Source organism: Bombus pascuorum, chromosome 15 (assembly GCF_905332965.1).
Source record: "Bombus pascuorum chromosome 15, iyBomPasc1.1, whole genome shotgun sequence".
NCBI classification, from domain to species: domain Eukaryota; kingdom Metazoa; phylum Arthropoda; class Insecta; order Hymenoptera; family Apidae; genus Bombus; species Bombus pascuorum.
The window spans coordinates 3,660,740-3,681,880 of NC_083502.1; the positions used below are offsets into that span (position 1 = coordinate 3,660,740).

Genomic DNA, 21,141 nt, shown 5'->3' on the forward strand with positions numbered 1-21,141 from the left:
ACCTACTCTTACCCTATACCAACGACCCCAGTTAAAGATTAATAATTCATTCGTCTAAAGATCCCCAGGTTTACAGATACATAATTAAAATCATATTAGAACAGGATAATCATATATTCATGTGGGAAGACCACGAGGTATGTAAATTCCGCTGTATTAATTTTTTAACGTTGCATCCTACGTGAAGACCTAAACAATCAATTAAAACTAACTTATTCAAAATTAGAGGGAAAGTAATGACTCTGGACATAAATACATTGAACCGAATGTAGAAATACTTTGCTTAGAAATTACAAAATACCAAAATGCCAAAATGATCCTAGTAATGACTCTGATCGATTGTAATTGTAATTTGATCCCAATCCAAAGGAGCTCCATTTTTAAATGACCAAATTATATTCGCCGATGACGACAAGTGGCTGTTTTGTTGACGATGTAAATATTTATTGCTATTATTGGTAATTTAATACAGAGATCGATAACAACACCGCCTAGTCCATGTTCAGTCGATCCAGATTTATTTCGAATTAGGTCACGTGTTTATAATTAATTTTGTTTCGAATTACAAAGCTTTGCAATTTACTTTATGCTTACTTAAATAAAGCGGATAAATCGGTCGCATAATTATTTCATCGAAATTATAGATTCCCAATCAATCACCAACGTGTTTATGGTTACGCTTGTTTCAACAAAATTTTGGCTACGTACATGTAGCTGGTTAAATACACTTCAAATTATTAATCGCCAGCCTGGAAACGACCTTCGATATCTTAAACGGTCTTTTACAAATTTTCGAAATTCGCCTTCCAAGGATATAGCGCACAAGATTTTTGCTATTCGATTGGGAAAAAATGTTCTTCCTTTGATTCGAGCATTTTGTAGAAAGATTTCGACGAAAGAGAATCGTTAGCAGCAGGATCGATAAAGCCTGGGATAAGACACGTTGAAAGGAGCAGAAGTGAATAGATGGGGCTTCCATGGCTGATTAGGTAATAGAAATTTAATACGACTCGGACGTCGTTCGTCCTTCGCCTTCCAGCGTGCATTGATTTCAACTGATACATTGGAAAGCTTTCAGCTGCCTCTGCCATCCTACTTTGTCTACCACACAGTAAGATACTTCTACTGTTACCAGTAACGCGCAGGCAAAATTATTCACGTGTATCTAGATTTACCATTTACTGGATGGTCAAAAAATTCCAATGACGCAAAGTCCAGTCCAATTTCTGACCTCTCAGGTTTCCATAAACAAATACAACGCGATACAAACAAGTTCTAATAGCTTTTCGTAATACAAAAGGATTTGTAGCAAAATCGATTACGAGCAAAAATGTTAAGCAGCTGAGAGATTCCATCGATTGAACGCAGCAAAGCGAGCTTGAACAACGCGCTAAAAATGGTCGAAAACAAATTAAAGTGACAGAGGAAAATAGAACGAAGCGAAAGAGCACCTGCTCGCGCTACAAACCCGAGCAAGGGCTACTTCAAAAATCGCTGACAGACACTGAACGACCTAGGACTACTGTAACGATATCGCATGGTTCAGCGATTGGACTAATGTAAACTCAGCTTTAGGTTCGAGAATAGGACGAAGACGAAAGGTTTGGGAAATAAATTTCCACTTTTTCTGCGTAGCTAATGGAAACTTCGTTTCTGGATACGCCGCGTGTTAACAGAGTCGATTAACCGATCGTAAGGAGGAGTAACATCCATGGAGACCCATGTCAAGAGAAGGTGATGTTAGGCGAACTTGCGAAAACCAAGATGAACCGAACACGTGTAAATTGTCTTGTCTCGTGAAAGTTCACGACCACCTGTCCATTAGCCTGACAACTTGCAGTCACGTTTCAACAAGGCTCACACGATAACTCCATTTAACTAGAAGAGTTGGCACGGTTTCCCATGAAACAATTTCCTCTCTTCACGCGATATGGTGTTCGAAGAGCAGCAGCGCGCAGCTTATGAAAGTTCGCCTTGAACATTCCCCTGGCGAAGTGAAAACAAACTGGAGCGTCGAAGAAACAAGCAACAACAGAAAGTGTTATTCCTCTTCTCCACAGGGGCTCGAAACAAATGTAATACATTTAAGAATTTTATTACTCCGTCTCCTCTGTCTTTGCTACCCCTCGCACGTCTTTCTTATCTTTCACATATTTTCTCCTTCTTTTTTTTTTTTTTTTATCTCTTTCGTCTCTCCTGAAAGACAAACTGGTATCTCTCACGAACCCTGGTCCTAGCACCCACCGTGTCTCAGAGATTGGAAAGCTTGGAAACTGAGTTCTCCTCTTCTCCGGATTTAAGAGGAGATTTAAATTCTTTATACGATACTCTTCGACTGCAATTCTTTTTCCTCGACTATGATCTACTGCTAGAAATCCAGATAGTTTCGTATCAATTTTTTGGGACTCGACGTGTTCAATCGGCGATTGGACTATTTAGAAATTGTGTTTGCCCGAGAAGAATCGGAAATTTCGATTTTCTTTCCTCTTTTCTGTGTTCAATAGTTTGCACTCGAAATTTGCATTATTCGTTAATGTTACATATTTTGCTACTTGTATTGGGTCGGTAACTAAGTGATTGCGGATTTTGTAATTACCACCTAATGACAAAATCCGCAATCATCTAGTTGCCAATCCAATAGGAAACTACGAGTTTCCCAATGTATTTTCAAATTTGATTCATCGACTGTTTAGATTTTCAGTAAATGAAATTTAATTTGTCGACAGGCTGCATAACAGACTGTACTATACATCACAATTATTGAGCTTAACTGATAGAAGAAGGAGTGGATGAATTAGTAATAGAAAAATATATTGAAATAAGTACAAGTATAAGCACAGGTATAGTGTATGTTGATCCAGATCCTCACTCTTGCAGTGTTGCAGTACAATAGAAGAAGATCGATTGGAAGCACGTTCATATATTTATAGCAAAGCACATTACCAAAAAGTTAACATTGTAGCTGTAGCTGAGGGCTATAAGAAACAGGAATAGAAATCTACTTATAGCTCTTTTCTTTGTAGACCTTGTAATCTAAAACAAAATTTATATTCAGAACAATATGGACCTCTCCTTATTTTCAATTTTCTTCACTGAATTCTATTCTCTTGGTAACAGCAATCTCCAAGTCATAGATATACAAAAGAAAAGGGGTTTATGTTGAAGTAATTACTTCAACAACCATGTACTCTAACTATAAAGCGATGGATTAACAAATAAATTAGCCAGAATCAATTGAATGACGTACAGGGTAATCCCACCAACTAGAAACCCACCTCTGCATATGAATATAACTCTTCAACATAAATGAGATTCAATCTGTGCATCTCTTCCTTGTGCAAATTACTAAAATTTACTAATTATTAAATTATTAAAATAATACAAATACTTATGCAGATTAATAAAATAGAAGATTCAAAGATTTTAGGCCATTCTATCATTCATCAACAGCATCACGTCCTAATTCACCATCCTTCCTAATTCCAGAACAAATCCGCTTTTCCATGTGAACATAAGTTTTTAACACAAGTAAGATTCAATTTGCGCGTGGTCTTTTCTATGTGGTCTTAAGTTATAGAAGACCCAAAGGTGTTAGACCTTTCTAGCCTCTATTGCTTCAACCATTCTTCATCCACAGCATCGTGTTCATCATCTCCAATCCCATCATGTCCTTCATCCACAAACGGTAATCCAGTGGAACGATTTGATTTACAGGGCGAGGTGGCTACCAGGTCTGTAACCGGGTCCGTGAGAAGCACGCGAAGATGGGCCAGCTTACGACAGCACGTGAGCAACAGCGACGGTGGCAAGCCGAAGGTGGAGCTGTTGCTCGATCCCCCGGGATCCAAGTCCTCGACACCATCTTCTCAACCGCATACACCCAACACCCCTCGAACTCCTCATACACCGCTGAGGAAATCCAACTGGGAAGTGATCGAGCACTTCACTGGCGCGCCACGTCCCTCCATCGTCACGGTGAGTCCTTCTACAACTGGAATTATACCTCAAAAGGTAGCTTAACAGGTTCAATGAGAAGTCCTTCGGTGACACATGTTGCTGTTATTTTCCCATTTCTTTTCTCCCGTGTATTTCTAAACGACTTAACTGGTACGTTCTAGCCACGTTTTAAGACCTAAGACCATGTTTTGAGACCTAAGGTAGTAAATAAAGTTTCCTCTTGTTTTTTCTTTTTTGTTTGTTACGAAAGGTAGAGATTCTTCCATATGGAAAATGTTAAGTCAGAAGATCCTACTTCCATCTGAAATGAATTCTTTCGTTCCTAACGTCGATAATAATAGAACAGACCCGACTGCAATCGATCAGTCAGAACACGTTGTTCAGAATATAGTTGAAATCTAAAAGATTAGAAATGTGTCATCTGATAATCGCAATGCGAGTTGGAATCTAAAGGAATTTCTATCTAAAGGAAGAAGACTAGTATTTTATAAATAAAAATTCAACGTTACTCTTTCAACAGGTCAATATAAATACATACAGTTTAATATAACTTAGCATAGTTCATCTTCCTATTGCCCCGCATTCTCATTGATCCATGTACATATACATGTGCATTTACATATACACTCACACACCCAACCTTATTTAATCCCCATTTTCTATCTCAAACCTAATCCAATCTACATCTATATCACCTGTATAGATGTTAGCCTTGGACTGGGTCTTTGATTAAGGAATTTGAATATACAGATTCCACAAAGTTTCATAATTAGAAACACTATCTGACTGTTAGCTATTATATGTATTATTATACTAACTATTATATTCTTTTTTTTTCTTTTTGATGTGTTGTTGAGGTTGACTAATAGAGGAACGAATGGAGAATTTGTAATAGCAAAACATATTGAAATAAGTACAGGTATAAGTATAACCTGTATAGATGTTAGCTTTGGACTGGGTCATTGATTAAGGGATTTAAATATACAAATTCCACAATGTTTCATAATTAGAAACACTATCTGACTGTTAACTATTATATGTATTATTATACTAACTATTGTATACATCTTTTTTTCTTTTTTATGTATTGTTATGTATTGTTGACTGACAGAGGAACGAGTGGAGAATTTGTAATAGCAAAACATATTAAAATAAGTAGTTAGCCTTGGACTGGGTCATTGATTAAAGGATTTGAATATACAGATTCCACAATGTTTCATAATTAGAAACACTATCTGACTGTTAACTCCTTGGCCTATAACCACGAATCTAAAAACACTATCTATCCTCAAAGGTTGTTTACCATTTCACAATTCCTTTTGTAGCCCCTAAATATACATGTCATAAGAAGTATACATCTTGCGAAACACGGCTGAACGGATGAATGGCACGGCGCGCGACCGAGTTTCTTGCTTACTATGGTTTGCGCGATCGACAGATAGCGTGTAGGCCAAGGGGTTAACTATTATACGTATTATTATACTAACTATAGTGTATACTGATGCAGATCTTCGCTCTTACAATACAATAGAGGAAGATTCGTTGGGATTACATTCATATGTTTGTAGCAAAGGACATTACCAAAAAGTTGACATTATAGCTGTAGCCGAGGGTTACAAAAAGTTGCAATAGAAACCTATTATAGCTCTTTTCTTTCTAGACCTTGTAATCCGAAACAAAATTTACATTCAAAAGCAGAATAATATGGACCTCTCCTTATTTTCAATTTTTTCTTTCACTAAATTCTATTCTCTTTGTAACAACGGTCTTCGAGTCATAGATATGCGAAAGATAAGGTGTACAGTTTTTCTTCGAGTAATTACCTCAACATATATATCTATATTCATATATATTTTTTCCTTTTTCAGTGACTATTTTTCCTAAACTAACAACACTGTCTAATTCCAGAAACCCAATTTGTATCCGCGTTGTGACATTGGGAAGGGGTGTACTATAATAAATTGTACGCTGCTTTTTGTCGACAGATGAGCAGGGGATCAGAGGTGGGAGTTGGGCTTAGAACCGGGAAAGAACAGACACAGGAGGCGAGCGTTAACGCGACGATAACTCAGCCAGCGAGGAAATGTGCGCTCTGCCGTTTTTTGAAGTCGCTGTGCGCCTCTCACCGCTTTAAAAACTTGCAGGTAAATACCTGGACGAACAGAGTGAAAAGGCAATTGGAATAACGAAGTACCCTTTTTGGTCGTCGTTCTTCTTTTTGCTTGGAAAAATTCAACCTACAACCTCGTTTGGAAATTCGCATTTCTCTCTCTCTCTCTCTCTCTCTCTCTCTCTCTCTCTCTCTCTCGAGATCGTATTATTGGAAGGAAAGTACAGCTATATCGGACGTTGCAGAAAACCTGCACATAAAACGTACATAATTTTACAAAAGTATAGCTTCTGATATGGAACATGGCGAGGTGGACGGAGCTACGACTGGAATATTGGGTTGGCAACTGAGTGATTGCTGATTTTATCAGTACCACCTAATGACAAAATCCGCAATCACTTAGTTGCCAACCTAATAACAAGGAAACGATAGTAGGGGAGGGAAACGCGAGGCTGTAGGTAGCGCAAAGTTAGGAAAATTAGGTATTACGAGGCTATAGGATTATGCTAAAGACAGGTGTAACGCGGTATCGATGTAATACGATTTGCGTGCTATTTCCACGACCATATCGATAGTCCGAGCAAGCGAAAGACGAATTACAGCAGAAACAAGGAATATTTTCGTTGGTTGCCAGGGCCTTTTGAAGCATCCTGTACATTAAACTTTTTCCCAATCCACTAAATAAATAAAAGTGTAAAAAAAAAAAAATCGACAAATAACAATGAACTACAATAGCTGCGATAATTGAAACCACTAGATCGAACGAATTTCGAACGTTCAAATAAAACTACCAATGAAACAGCTAAAAACATAAAAACAATTAGAAAATTGTTGGGATTGCGAAAATCGTTGGAGAAAATATAGGAAACGTAAGTGAAGCGTTGCTCGCGATATAGAGACGATCGTGACAAGGTGTGGTTGTTTTCTGACTAAATTTCAACCACTATAGTAATGCTACAGTCACCTAAATAGGGAAACGTGAAATCGCGCAACAAGTTTGCGCGGCCAGAGAATCTGAAACTATACGGGGCTGTTCGCAGACAGTTGCGCAACCCCAGTGGTCGTTTCTCTTACTTCCTGCCATTTGGAATCGAATCTGTGGCGAGCGATTGAGTTGCCATAAACTCGCAACTCGAGTAGAATAGCCGTGAAAATGGTGAAAAGTTTGACGATGTGGTTTCACAGCCGCGAATTGAATTCGCGTTGATCGAAGATTTCAATAGCTTTGGCTTCTTTCCTCCTTTCGACGAAGCTGCAACGATGAAATTATCGATAGCTAAAATATATAGACGCGATACTACGTCGAAGAGTTTTACGCTTTCAAGCATTTTTCAATCGAAATAAAAAATAATTAAAATCCATTTTTCGATGATTATTCCGATTTTTAAGATCGGTATTTGATGTTTCTTTCGGGAAGATTCGATGCCATTTAGATATTAGAAAGTCTGTGATAAATAGTTTAATTTGCGTGTAATTGTTGCGAATCTTTCATTTTTGATTCTTTAATTTTTAATTTCCAATTTCTAATTCTCCACAGCCACTGGAAAAAACACTTAAAAGCGTTAGGAACCGCTGCTAACGAAATTGAAATAAAATTCAGAGTACAAAGGGTTAAGAATCAGATACACGGTACGATAAGAATTCTTTTAATTTTCAGTGCAACGCAGCATCGAATTTCCCGTTGACTGACAAATATTACGATTCCAATGTTATTGGGTTGGCAACTAAGTGATTGCGGGTTTTGTCACTAGATGGTATTGGCAAAATCCGCAATCGTTTAGTTGCCAACGCAATATTTCCGTGTTGCTTTTCGACGAACATTCCACGGTGAAAGGTTGCGCGTTCGATTTCTAAGCGTCACACAATTGGCAAAAAATTAACCTCGCGAGCGAGACAGATGGCGGACGTTGAATCGATCGATTATCAACTCGTGACGTTTCAATTTTTCCATTTGTGGATCGAGGGGGGAATTAGTTCCAGCGGACCAGGATAATGGAAAATACGCGTAGCACGTCGTTGCAGATTATAAGCACCGATGATCACCGGTTCCGTGAATTACAAAATTGTTTATTCTCGTGGATGGTCCCGCTCTTTCATGTTGCTGCTCGCGTTTGTAGCTCGTGGCTAAAAATCGCTGTTTGCTCGCCGGTGTTCACCACCAGCATCGGATCGGATAATCCGGTTGAAATCGCTGCATTATGAAACATCCGCGTAATTCCTCTCTGCAAATATTGTCCGATGACTGTGAACCTCGCGTTACGTTCTATAACGCCGTTTTAGCTTCTGCTTCGTCACAGCACGATGAATCCGATTACGGTGCACACCTTTTCCTTGTATTCTTCTCTTCTTCATATTCCGACGGTCGATCAAAACGATAACTAGTTACCATGCAAGCTGATATTTATCGCGATTTAGGTTACGTCTGACTGAAATTTGATCCGCCTCACGCAGCTACCTAACCTTCCCCTTCTGTTTCGTTCACTCGCGGAGAAAACCCTCTAATTACTCAACTACTCGACACGTCGGAACAGATCCGCAGGCTAAAAGGACATTACACCTTAGACCTAAGCATTAGATTCAAATAGAATCAAACATACTATAAACACCTATTAATCGTGTCATAGTACCACGTCGGATAAATTTACTTAAAATTCTCTAACGAGAATCGATTGTAAAATAAAGGCAAATAAAAAATAGAAAAAAGAGATAGTAATGACAAAACTCGCAATCACTTAGTTGCCAACCGACTAGCTTTCGGTTACATCAGCGAATGAAACATCATTTACGCATTAATTTACACATTAATAATTTATCAATAAAACGTTATTTACTTGACGTGTATTGAATTTAATTGATCTCTGACGTGGATCGTCTCAAGTCAAAGGACAGTTGCACGTCCAAAGAAATTGCGTTAGGTCGAGTACTATGCGATGCTACTGCAGTAGCACGTCATGTTACTAGCATCTCGTTGATGCTATCGAACATTCTCAATGTTACAAACGCGTTGATATTTCCTGTTTGTCAAAAGTGTCGAGAACGTAACGTCACGCCGATGCTCGAACATTTCCAAAGTTTCTCGGACATGCAGCGTCGCGTCGACGCTACTCGGGTCAAACTGACCCGAAAGCGTACCACGCGTCCCTAGCAATCCGTTTCCTTCGGTTACGCCTGCTTAATCCGAGCTTGAGATCGCAGCTGATCCTCGAGGCTCGAGAGCTCTCGATCCTTGACGCGTACAGCTTACGTTTGACTAAAGCCAGCTTCCTGCTCCATAGTAAATCTTCGTTCTGTCGTGCGATAGAACACCGATGGATAACACCGACATGAAATTTCCACGTCAGCTTTCGAGAAAACTAAGCAACAAAGACAACCGGACACTGTTCTACTTTATATCTAATTTATTATAATATCAGCTTTCGCATAAATGGAAGGATCCCTACGACGCGACATAAACTTGACTGAAAACGAATTTAGGGATAGATAGGAGAATTGGACGCTGTTTCGATTGCCACGTGACGGCACTCGACAGCAAAATATCATCACTCGACGCTAACTAGTCTCGGACGACGACAGCGCAGTGGTTAGCGTCTTAGATTATAAACATTCGGAACCCGGGTGTTCAAATCCCGGCGACCGGAGTCCGATTTTTTCCACGTATCAAAAATGAGAAAAAAAATGCAGTGGTGTCCCAGCAACGACCTGTCTCACTCTACACGCGAGCAGTAGCGCGTTATCACCACAACTAACTATTCCGGCCAGACAGCAACAAACATATCCACCTCAGCCAGAATAAGATCGAAGGTTTTCGCAGTCGAAAATTACTAGTACGAAGCTATTGGATTTGGCAACTAAGTGATTGCGGATTTTGTCAATACCACCTAATGACAAAATCCGCAATCACTTAGTTGCCAACCCAATATATTCTTAGGGTACGATATACAGTAAATTAAGCAGAATTTTAATACACTGGGCAATTAGTAGAATAGGACAATGTTCTTGAGATCCTTGGACGATAGAAATTGACAAGGTAACTGCGTTCCTCTTTGCACAACTACGTTAACGCGATACTACGGTTGCCTGAGATACGCAAGTTCCTACGATTTCTTGCGTAGTCCAGAACGATCTTTCGTTTAGTAAATCTTAGTTTAATTAAATTTGGTCACGTATTCTGGTAGAAATTAGCGCAGCCTTGGGGCGCAAGAAGAGTTTCGCTTCGATAGACGATTAATCAACGAAGAAGTCTGTGTTTTTCGTTAACAGAACACCAACAGCCCCGCAGCTATCTCCAGGTATCTTCCTCGACTTAGGAAAGTCTGACGTTAGCTGGCAAGCTCTGCAGCAACAACTTCTCTTCCTCCTTTAATTCCTCGCGTATACCAAATCCCCTTACGCGACAGGTACAAAGCAACAAACGCTTAGAACCACTGTATCGCGCGAAAGTTTTAGCAGCAACGATATTCCATTCATATCTTCGTGCTACAGGTCTTTCTATATATTGAGTTGGCAACTTAGTGATTGCGGATTTTGTCATCTGATAGTAATGACTTAGTTGTCAACCCAATAAAACGTTGAAAAGGATATACCAGGAATTGTATTTATATGTCGGATCATCTTCGGAAAACGGGGCGTGTAATGATGAGTCTTGCTGCTAGTTGTCCATAGTTGTCTTATACCAGACGATGTTTGTTTAGGGAATGTATTACAAAAGTTAACAAGCGATATCGATGATCGAGTGCTCGAGATGCCTATGACGACGAATTTAGGTTCGAGAACGAATACACGGTCAACGGGATGACGATTGCGATTAGGAACTCGATGTACGTGTTCACTGGGCTAGTCGAACTTATCGGATTGCACCTCGGTCCAAGTGGAACTGCCCTTGTAGACTCCTCTCCGTATTCCTCGGGTCAATCCTTGCTTTTAAGGAGAGTTATTTAATTACTTTATACCTCTGTTAGGTACACGTCCCTCCCGTGACCGTGGCTACGTTCAGTGACCCATTATGTCACTTGGAGACCAAGCCCACTGTCATAAATCTCGGATAATCATAACTGACTTGACTCATAAACAGCTATTTCTCAGTTTTATTGTTTAAGTACGACTATAATAAAAAATCTGAACTAAAGTATCGAGGACCTTCCCAAATATTCCGAAAGAAAGGCTCCGGCGTCCCTTCGTCTTCGACATATATAAAAGTTGAAAAGGATGAATCAGGAAAAGATAAAAAAATTGCTGCGAATTCAACGGATTGGTCGTTTGGAACGAACGAATCAGACTGTCCATCGTCGCGATTTTCCATTCTCTTCGGAAGCTCGCTGATGGATAATTTAAAAAGCAGGAAAATTTTCCTGGAGACAAATTTTTAATGCCGTTGACTTTCGTTAAAAGCTACTGTCTACTTTTTCTCTTAAACAGTTCGAAGAATACTTTGAAATATCTTGGTGAATTTTGTAACGTGTCCTTTCGAACGATCGATGCGATCTCGCGATTAAACAGTGTTTCTTCCGAGAACAAAGGCCACGGCGTTCGTTTGAAATCGCCTTCCAAGTAAATTTGTCCGAACCTATGGAACTGATTCGGGCAAACGCTAAAAACCGGAGAAACGAAAGAAGAAATAAAATATAAAAAGCAATACCGCGGGATTAACGGCGAGGCAAGCGAATGAAACAAAGAAAATGGAAAAGGAGAAACGACAATGGCGCGGCGTTCCACTGGTTTATTTCGCCTTTCAATGGCTCGCCATCCAGCTTCTCCCTCTCTCGAAACTTCCGTGCTTCCTTTGATTTCACGCATCTCTAATTCAGCCAACGGTTCCAAGTAATTCTTTAATCCTGTCAGGCCTTTTTTTTTTACCGAACTCCGGCCAGAACTCGATTCCATCTCGATCGAATGAATCGATCGTCTCACGCTCCGATGCTTCGCAAGCTTTCGAACTCTCGCGAACGATTGGGACTCTCCAATTGGGAACATTTTTCTGGCCATCGAGGGATGTACATCTTCGCGAGAAATATTTTTCGAACGAACTGCTAAATTAGCTGTACATTTGACTGTCGACGTTGTTTTAGGAGGTTCACTCGAAGCAACATCCATCGTAAACGCGGCAAAGTATTGCAACGGTTGCGGAGTAGACGTTGTCCGGGAAGCTCGTGCCGATTTCCCGTACGCGGCATAAGGACAGCTCGGAATATGTGAAAATTACTGAACACGAGTGACGCGTGCAACTCGACTCTCAACTCACGACTACTCAGCTCGATTCTCAAGTCGACTACCTAACTCACAACTACTCAACTCGACTCTGAATTCACGACTAATCAACTTACGGCTACTCAACTCGACTTTCAACTCACGACTTGACTCCTGACAACTCGACTCTCCACTCACGACTACTCAACTCGACTCTCAATTCACGACTACTCAACTTAAGGCTACTCAACTCGACTCTCAACTCACGACTTGACTCCTGACAACTCGACTCTCCACTCACGACTACTCGTAACTCAACTCCCTCATTCGACTCTTCAGGTGACGACTATCCGGCAAAACTGCCAGGCCCAGCGGTACTTAGGCTTTCCCGCAATATCGTTTGTGATTCACGCGATATTTCTTAGGCAATTTGTCCACGATACCACAGTATAATATGTAATATTAGCTATAGAAGATTATAAACAATCTTTGACAAAATTTTCGGTAGGGAAGGTTGCTTCTAGTTCCTAAACTTTTCAGGAAGTAAATGTGTCAGATAAATGTTTGAGAAACGTTGAAGAAAGATTACTTGTTCCTGTTTGTTTTTACTTTTTAGGTGGAAATGCTGTATCAACGCTATTTTCTCAGGATGAACCAAAGCAACATGACTCACGTTCTCGGCTTACTAGCGGGGCTGGCGTTTGCCCTAGGTATGCTTCTGATGCTGAGACTCGTTGTAGAAGACAGCCAACAATTCCTTGCCACTTTAGAGAGGCCAGAAAACCTGTCGCTAGCAGTGACGCTGGTCGTCTGCGTCGCAATTTACGCTGGTAAGTATCGGAAAACTGAGAGACAGAGTATGAAACCACCAAGAATTTACCACCAAATTACTGGACAAATCTTTGGCGCGAGAGATTCGCCAACCGTGCGAGGACTTCTCCGGAAACAAAATCCAAACGCAACGCGTGAATAAAATCTCGAAATTCAACTTGGTCGAATTTTACTGCCAAATTGTCGTTTTCCAAATATGACTCGTATTTCACATACATGGTACGAAAATAGATTCCGCTGATGAGAACCAAAGGGTGAAATCTCCGCAACCGTCGCCGCAGGACAGCAATTTTCTTTGAGACGTACGATCGAGTCTGAATTTTATCCGAAGGATCAACGAGATCGTTTGCCACGTTTTCGGCCGCTTTCGTTTCAGCCTCGGTTGACCCACTTGCACCGCCTCGACGTTAATTAAAATTTCCTCGGCAAACGTTTTGCCCGTGTGTAATCCGCGCATGGTTTCAGCAAAGAGGCAACAAAACCAAAGAGGGTTGCGAGAAAAGGTGGGGAGAAAAAAAGTATAAAAATATCAGAATGCCATCGCGTCCTCTTACGACAGCGCGTACGTGCGTCGTAATAGTCGTACGAAGCGCGTGTGCAGCGTCGCTGACATCAAAGGTCGAGCGGCGCATCAGATTTTCAAAGCGGTTCTCCACGAACAACTTTTTTTCCATCTACTTTCGCAACCCATCGTCTTTGAAAGCGGCTGTTCCCGCTCACAAAGTTTCAACGCGAGCGAAACGGCCACCGCTAACTTCGTCGCAAAACTTATCTGCTACACGTACGGGAAAAGCTCTTAACCAGTGAGCTGTTTCTGACGAGTATACTCGTCGCGTCGTCGTACTCGGTATATCAAACGGAGCAGCCTCTTGCAGAGATCTCGGCATGGTAGACGACGACCCCATCGATCACGAGGAACATAGCGACGACCACTTACGAGGAAAATAACGTGCTACGCGTCCTCGCAAAATCCTCGCAATCGTCTCGCTCGCTTTGTATTTATCGGACCAGTTTAATCGCTGTGGCAACTAAGTGATCGCGGATTTTGTCATTAGGTGCTAATAACAAAGTACGCAATCACTTAGTTGCCAACCAATACAACGTCCAGCTGCACTCCTGGTACGTTTTTCGGGCTAAAAAGCCCATTAACGTGCTATCGATCGGTAAGCGTCGGTAACGAAAACCGATTAATCTGTCATCGATCGGTAAGCGTCGGTAACGAAAATCGATTAATCGGCTCTCTGTCGGTAAAGCGTTAAGAAGATAACAATGAAATAGAAAATACCGCGAGTCGTCTGTAGCGTTCAAACGTGCTGGCACTTTATCACGCAAAATCTAAACAGCGCGATCGCGTTGCTCGCGACTGAAACGGTTAAATCGTAGCGGTTAAACGTTGCATACAGCGCACAGACAAACTGTCCTCTGGAGTTCTAGCGACTTGGCGAGTTTCCTTAAATTGCAGCCTTGGTAGCAGCGATATCCAGGCCTGGGATGAACGAAATCTGGTTAGCCGGTGTGAGTGGAATAGTCTTGGTGACTCTACTCGCGCTGCAAGTGGCTTTGAACGTACATCTGGCTCTCGGATCAAAGGAACATCGGAGCGGAGGTCCTTTGGCTGCAGTGTGGGCTGTGTGCTTCTTCATTTACATGGCGTACGCACTTCTGCCCATAAGGCTGCGGCACGCGTGCATCGCTGGTTTCATTTTCTCGCTGGCGCATCTGATCGGAGCATTCGTCCTCTACCCTTTGCAATATCCTGCCATGATGGAACACGTGAGTGACATTCTGTAGCCTTGTAAATCCCGTGCGATTGCTATTTTACATGCGCCTGGCTAACGCTTCCATCGAGCAAAAAGAATCGCCGCAAATTGAGACGTCACGTGGTGATCGGGTCGCGCCATGCAATTCTCTTGACGAGTTTTTCGCCCATGACTCCATTGTTGCATATTTTTATCTCTTAAAAAGATCGTCAACGAATGTCGACATAATGTAACAACGTCCATCGTGACATTATGAAAAGCTGCAAGCGGCGAATTTTCGACTTGCACGTTTAACGGGGAAAATATCGCGGCAAGTCGAAGCACGACAAAGTTTAATTTCTCCTATTTCTGCCTTAGGCTAATCAGGTAGTTTTTACAACGAACTTTCGACCCATTGCAACGAAGATTAAAAGCTTTCGTAAAAGAACATTGACCCAGGTGCGCGAGGATTTTCCTCCGACCTTCTTCGTATAATATTTCCTCTTCGGAATAATATCCAGCATGTAAATTGCATACGTTAACTAGACTCTTGAATTGCGTCGGACAGTTGCTGGAAAATGTCCATTCTCGCCATTCGTCAAATATAACGAAATGTAATAAATCATCGGGTTAGATTTTCCGATTCTCTCGGAATATTTTTCGCTGCTGATTTTTACGCGGATAGTTCGAAGGTTTTATAGGACATTCGAAATCGTAACGATCCACGTGATATTTGCAAACGTACGAAACACTCGAACATTAAAAATATACGTTTTAATGCTTAGCGACCGAAACAAGTTTCTCGTGAGATTCCATTTCTTTAATTACAGGAGAAAACTACGAATTTCTACGAATTCTCAACTTCCGTTGGCAACAAAGTGACTGCGGATTTGGTCATTACATATATATAATTTACTTTATTTATTTAATTTATATATATATAATTTGTAGTAGATTTATTATTAACTCTTACTGTATTTAATTTCATTATTCCTAAAATAAGCTCGATCTTACAGAATCGATCGTCTGATTTACCCTAAGGATTTACGTTATTTTATATATATATATATATATAATATATATATATAAATATAATATATATATATATATATAATATATATATATATATAGATATATATATATATATATATATATATCGACGATCGATTCTGTAAAATCGAGCTTATTTTGGGAACAATGAAACGAAATACAGTAAGAGTTAATAAGAAATCTAGTACAAGTTTTAGCTGGAAGATCGAGAATCCTAAATTACCGATCTTCCCTCGTGATCTAATCTATTCGGCAAAACGACTGCCGGTAAAACAGAGCAAAAGTAAAAATATCGGTTGGCGGGTAATTCGAATACTATAGAATTTACATACATATATGTAGAGTATAAGAAAGTTGAGAAGCTTTCGAAGGCGAGGCGAACGTTTAGACGTGTTTTCTTCATGGAAAAATGGCTCGGTTTTATGGGCAAATCTCGAAGCGAACGCAGTAAATGGATTCAGCGTAGGGAACGTTACGATCACGACAGGCATAAAGTTGGTAGAAATTTTTGGCCAAGTATCGACCCTTTACTAGTTAATAATCTCTTATTAAATAACGGAGGAAGGAAGACAGCGAGGGAATTATTTCAAGGAGGAAATTTAGTGAAATTTCGTTTCGCGTAATTTGATTTAATTTCACATTATCGAGAAATCCAAGCACTCTTTTGCTAGACCTAATATCAGTATGCCTGCCACTCTTTCTACTCGAGGTACGCTTCTCTTGATTTTTTAAACTCGTGTTCGATCGTTGTAACGTGCAGCGTTAGATTTTAACGCCACGTCGATAATACGAGGGAAAGTCTACTGAGAGTAAATTTCAAGACATAGAATAGACGGTTTGAGCGCTGATTTTTCTGTCTGATTAAATCACAAGAGAAAATAACGTTATTAGCTACTCGCTTAGTGATTTTATATAACGAAGGAAAATTGCAACACCGCAATTCCAAGCTACCTGCACCGTAACAAAATCCCTGCTTCGTGTTATTTTTATTAATTAGACCAGAGTTTCACACATTTTTTTTTTTTTTTTTTTTTTTTTGCTTTTCATTATTATCCACAGTTTGAAATATAAAAGCTTATCAGCTTTATTCGTTCCCCTTTTGTCGTAACTTTTAACTTCGTTCAAACAAACTGATATTCCAAACACGTTGCAATTTTACTTCGATTTCGAACGCGAATGAAAGAAACGTCGGAACGTTTCTATAAATTTATTTATTTATCCCATTTGCTTGCTTTTGCATTTCGTCCATTCGTTTCGAACTTACGACCACTTCGAGTGGAAAAGTTTCGATTCTTCTTGCGACACTGCCAACTTTATCCAACGGAAGTGGTACAATTTTCCCGCTCTTTGACCTACTTTTTTGGACGATACATTACGCTAAACTATGATGAATCATGCTGATAAGCTTATTGGTTCTAGCCACGAGTCTCTATGAAACAAAGAAGGAGAAAGATGCAAGTGGGTGAAAATACAAAAGGACGTTGGATCGCGACGAAATATTTGCCGTTAGGTGAAAGGTTTCTTCCGGCGATTGGAGTTGCCACGTAGTCTTCATCCGGAAACAAAATTATTGTATCGCTGGCGTGATGGGAAATCGCCTTTTCCTCGCCCTTTCCTTTCACACGTTCGCTGCAATTTGCCAAATCGACGAGACTCTCGTTTCACGAAAAAGCCTTGGCAAATCTTTGAACCTTCGAGCTATCGCACTCTCGTTGCCTTAAGCTCTGCCTCCGCTGCGAATTTCACTCCGCTTGTCCCTTTTTCAACGGTTTTATCGCGATTGAATAAAACGATAGAAGAAACGGGCAAAAGGCATATAAAATTTTTGGTGTTTTGTACTTTCACATCCGCGCAATTCTTTTTACTTTTGGTAATTAGGACCGAGTGTTCGGAGATGTTGAGAAATGTTTGAAATATTTGGAGAAAGTTGGAAGTATCGAGGCAGATAGAGAGGTTGGAATTTTCCGGAATATTGATGAAATTGGAAAGAAGAAAATTTGTGGAAATATTGCAGTAGCTGGAGATATTGAAACGTTGAATATCGATAAAATCGAAGACGCTGCAATTTTATTAGCATCGAACGAAATCGCATATTGAAATCTGGAAATATTAATAAAAATCAGGGTCAATGTGATTTTAGAAATATTGAAATACATGTCCGAAGTATTTTAAAGCTGGAAGCAATCAAATTTGTAATTGCTGTAGCAGCCAGATATGTTAAAAGGTGGAAATATTATAAAATTTATTAAATTGAATAATGTAAAGTTATAAAAACTCTAGAAACATTCGAAAGATCGAATACCAAAGTCAAGAAATATTTGTTAAACTGAAAGCAATGAAATTTGCAATTGCTGTGGCAGTCAGATATATTAAAAGATGGGAATATTATAAAATTTCCCAAATTGAATAATATAAAGATATAAAAATTCTAGAAAACTTGAAAAAATTGAATGCCAAAGCCAAGAAATATTTGTAAAACTGGAAGCAATAAACTTTTCAAATTGGATAATATAAAGTTATGAAAATTCTAGAAACCTTGAAAAAATTGCATACCAAAGTGGAAAAAAAATTTATTAAACTGGAAGCAATCAAATTTGCAATTGCTGTGACAGTCAGATATGTTAAAAGGTGGGAATATTATAAAATTTATTAAATTAAATAATATAAAGTTATAAAAACTCTAGAAACATTCAAAAAATTGAATACCAAAGTGAAGAAATATTTTTAAAACTGAAAGCAATCAAATTTGCAATTGCTGTGGCAGCCAGATATGTTAAAAGGTGGGAATATTATAAAATTTATTAAATTAAATAATATAAAGTTATAAAAACTCTAGAAACATTCAAAAAATTGAATACCAAAGTGAAGAAAAATGTATTAAACTGAAAGCAATCAAATTTGCAATTGCTGTGCAACCAGATATATTAAAAGGTGGGAATATTATAAAATTTCCTAAATTGAATTATATAAAGTTATAAAAATTCTAGAAACCTTAAAAAAATTGAATACCAAAGTGAAGAAAAATTTATTAAACTGGAAGCAATCAAATTTGCAAATACTGTGGCAGCCAGATACGTTAGAAATCCAGAATATAATATTATAAAATTGAGAATATTAAAACTTGAGATCATATGTCTAATTAAGTACTCGTTTCATTCTCAGTACTTTCATCTACCTAAGTAAATAAGATAGAAAGACGTAGATGTTGACGTTGACCTTTCGCTAAAAACTGCACTGTTTAATAAAATGGATGAAAAATTGATCAGAGGCGAAGGATGGTTTTCCGTGCGGTTAAAATTTAGTGTATTCGAATGGTAAGCCGCAGGCAATTTTCGAAATTGGCCGGTGCTCTCGGTCAATTAGCTTTCGCTCTCGTTGCTGAAATCCGGAAGCATACTGTATCGAAAATATCGATACGAGGGAAGTTTACGGAGAGCAAACATTATTGGTAAAACCTAGGGAAACATTGATCTGGCCATTTTCAACCCCGTGAATTCCATCAGAATATGCGAAATTCCCTATCTGTTACGTTCCTTCCACTTTCCATGTAGAGCCGATAAAAGAATTCGAATCTAAACTTAACGCTTTACCGACGGCTAGCGCTTCAACGGCATACGCGCGTCCGACCGGCAGCTCGCGCGCTGATTCTTCCTGGCGCCGGCTCTCTTTCGGTTTAGACTCTCCAATACCATTCTTTTCGTCCATCGCGAACGGTAAGTTTTTCAAATTGGTATAAAACTGTCGAAGCTTGCTAAACAACGCAACTGACGCAACCGAGCAAGATACCTTAGTACTAAATAATGAATTACTGCTCAAATAATGAGGAAGATTATCAGTAACAAAAAGCCGATTAATAGGCTATCGGTCGGTAAGCGTAGGAGACAGAAAGCCGATTAATAGGTTATCGATCGATAAGCATCGACGACAAAAACCGATTAATCGGCTATCGATCGGTAAGCATCGACGACAAAAACCGATTAATCGGCTATCGGTCGGTAAAGTGTTAAATGAGAAATCTCAGCTGCACCTAATTGCAGGTCATTGCCAGAATGTGCTCATAACTAAAATTCTACTTTAAAATGTTATTAACTGATTAAATATATTATATATTATATAAATTTCTAGTCGAAATTTTAGTCTTCCTTGCAATTAGACGCAGAATAGAAAATGTGTTTTTATTAATACTTGACAGATAAACATTTTTGCACTGTTTAAAAGACATTTGCTTGTGGAAGGATTAATATCATCAAGCAGAATTAGAATTCCTGACATCCACGCATCAATTTCATTCACACTCAAATAGTAATTGCTGGATCATAAAAAAAGTCAGCTATCACGAAAACTGCTAATTATTACCTTCAGCATATAATTAGCCACTTTGGTATTGCTATTGTGATAACTATATATTGGGTGGCAATTATGTGACTGCGAATTTTGTAATTGCCACCTAATGACAAAATCCGCAATCGCATAATTGACAACCCAATAGAAAATGAAATGAATTTTCCCCAACAAAGTGTCGCTTTCGATTTCAAACTCAACTTCGTAAAGTAGATAAAATTTGTTCCTTTGCAATATTTCTTCCATTTGTATCTTTTATGCTACAGCAATATCCGTTTACTGTTACCATACGTGGAGACCAAAATAGGGAAGCTTATGTTTGGCGTATACCAATAATCAACTCCCATTATCATCATCCTTTTTATTCAATTCCAAGGAACATCCCAGAGTTTTTATTTTGTTTATTTATTCATTCGTGTCCGTTATACGGGTAACGTTCTTTGCTATAGACAAAGATGGATATAAATGGGCAAATATTCAACGATTTATAGTAAGTGACAGATTATGCAGAAATAGAGACGAATTAGGTACATTAGGTTTCCTCACACGTTTATTAAACACGAACGGTTTAAACGAAGATACGAAAAAGAAGTGGAGTAAATGGACGAGTGAATTGGTGTATTTACAAATATGCCGGATGCAGCTTAGTAAGTTTTAGAGACGCGTGGACTAATGGAAACTTCCTGACAGCCACAGATGGAGCATTAAGCTGAAAATGCCGCAGAACTTGTAGGTGGTTTACGTACACAGCTGTTTACAGTTTTATAGGGAAATGTAACGTCAACCGTGAATCTGCGTTGTTCCAATGTAAAACGCCTGGAAGATGCTAAAAGCGGATCATCGTTGTGGTGTTATCAGATTTCTTTTGAATACGCAGCATATGCGGTCGGACCTTATCTAGGAACACATCTACAAATTCTCACTTTATCC

General features: G+C 39.3%; 1 protein-coding gene across 1 annotated transcript in view; it reads left to right on the top strand.

Moving 5' to 3' along the window:
* LOC132914713 (adenylate cyclase type 6) overlaps positions 1-21,141 on the top strand; it is a 90,297-nt gene that overhangs the window by 25,383 nt on the left and 43,773 nt on the right. The window contains exons 3-6 of the mRNA XM_060974052.1: positions 3,715-3,975; positions 5,943-6,101; positions 12,867-13,080; positions 14,544-14,854. Coding sequence (XP_060830035.1) covers positions 3,715-3,975; positions 5,943-6,101; positions 12,867-13,080; positions 14,544-14,854 — 945 coding nt within the window. The remainder of the gene's footprint in view (positions 1-3,714; positions 3,976-5,942; positions 6,102-12,866; positions 13,081-14,543; positions 14,855-21,141) is intronic.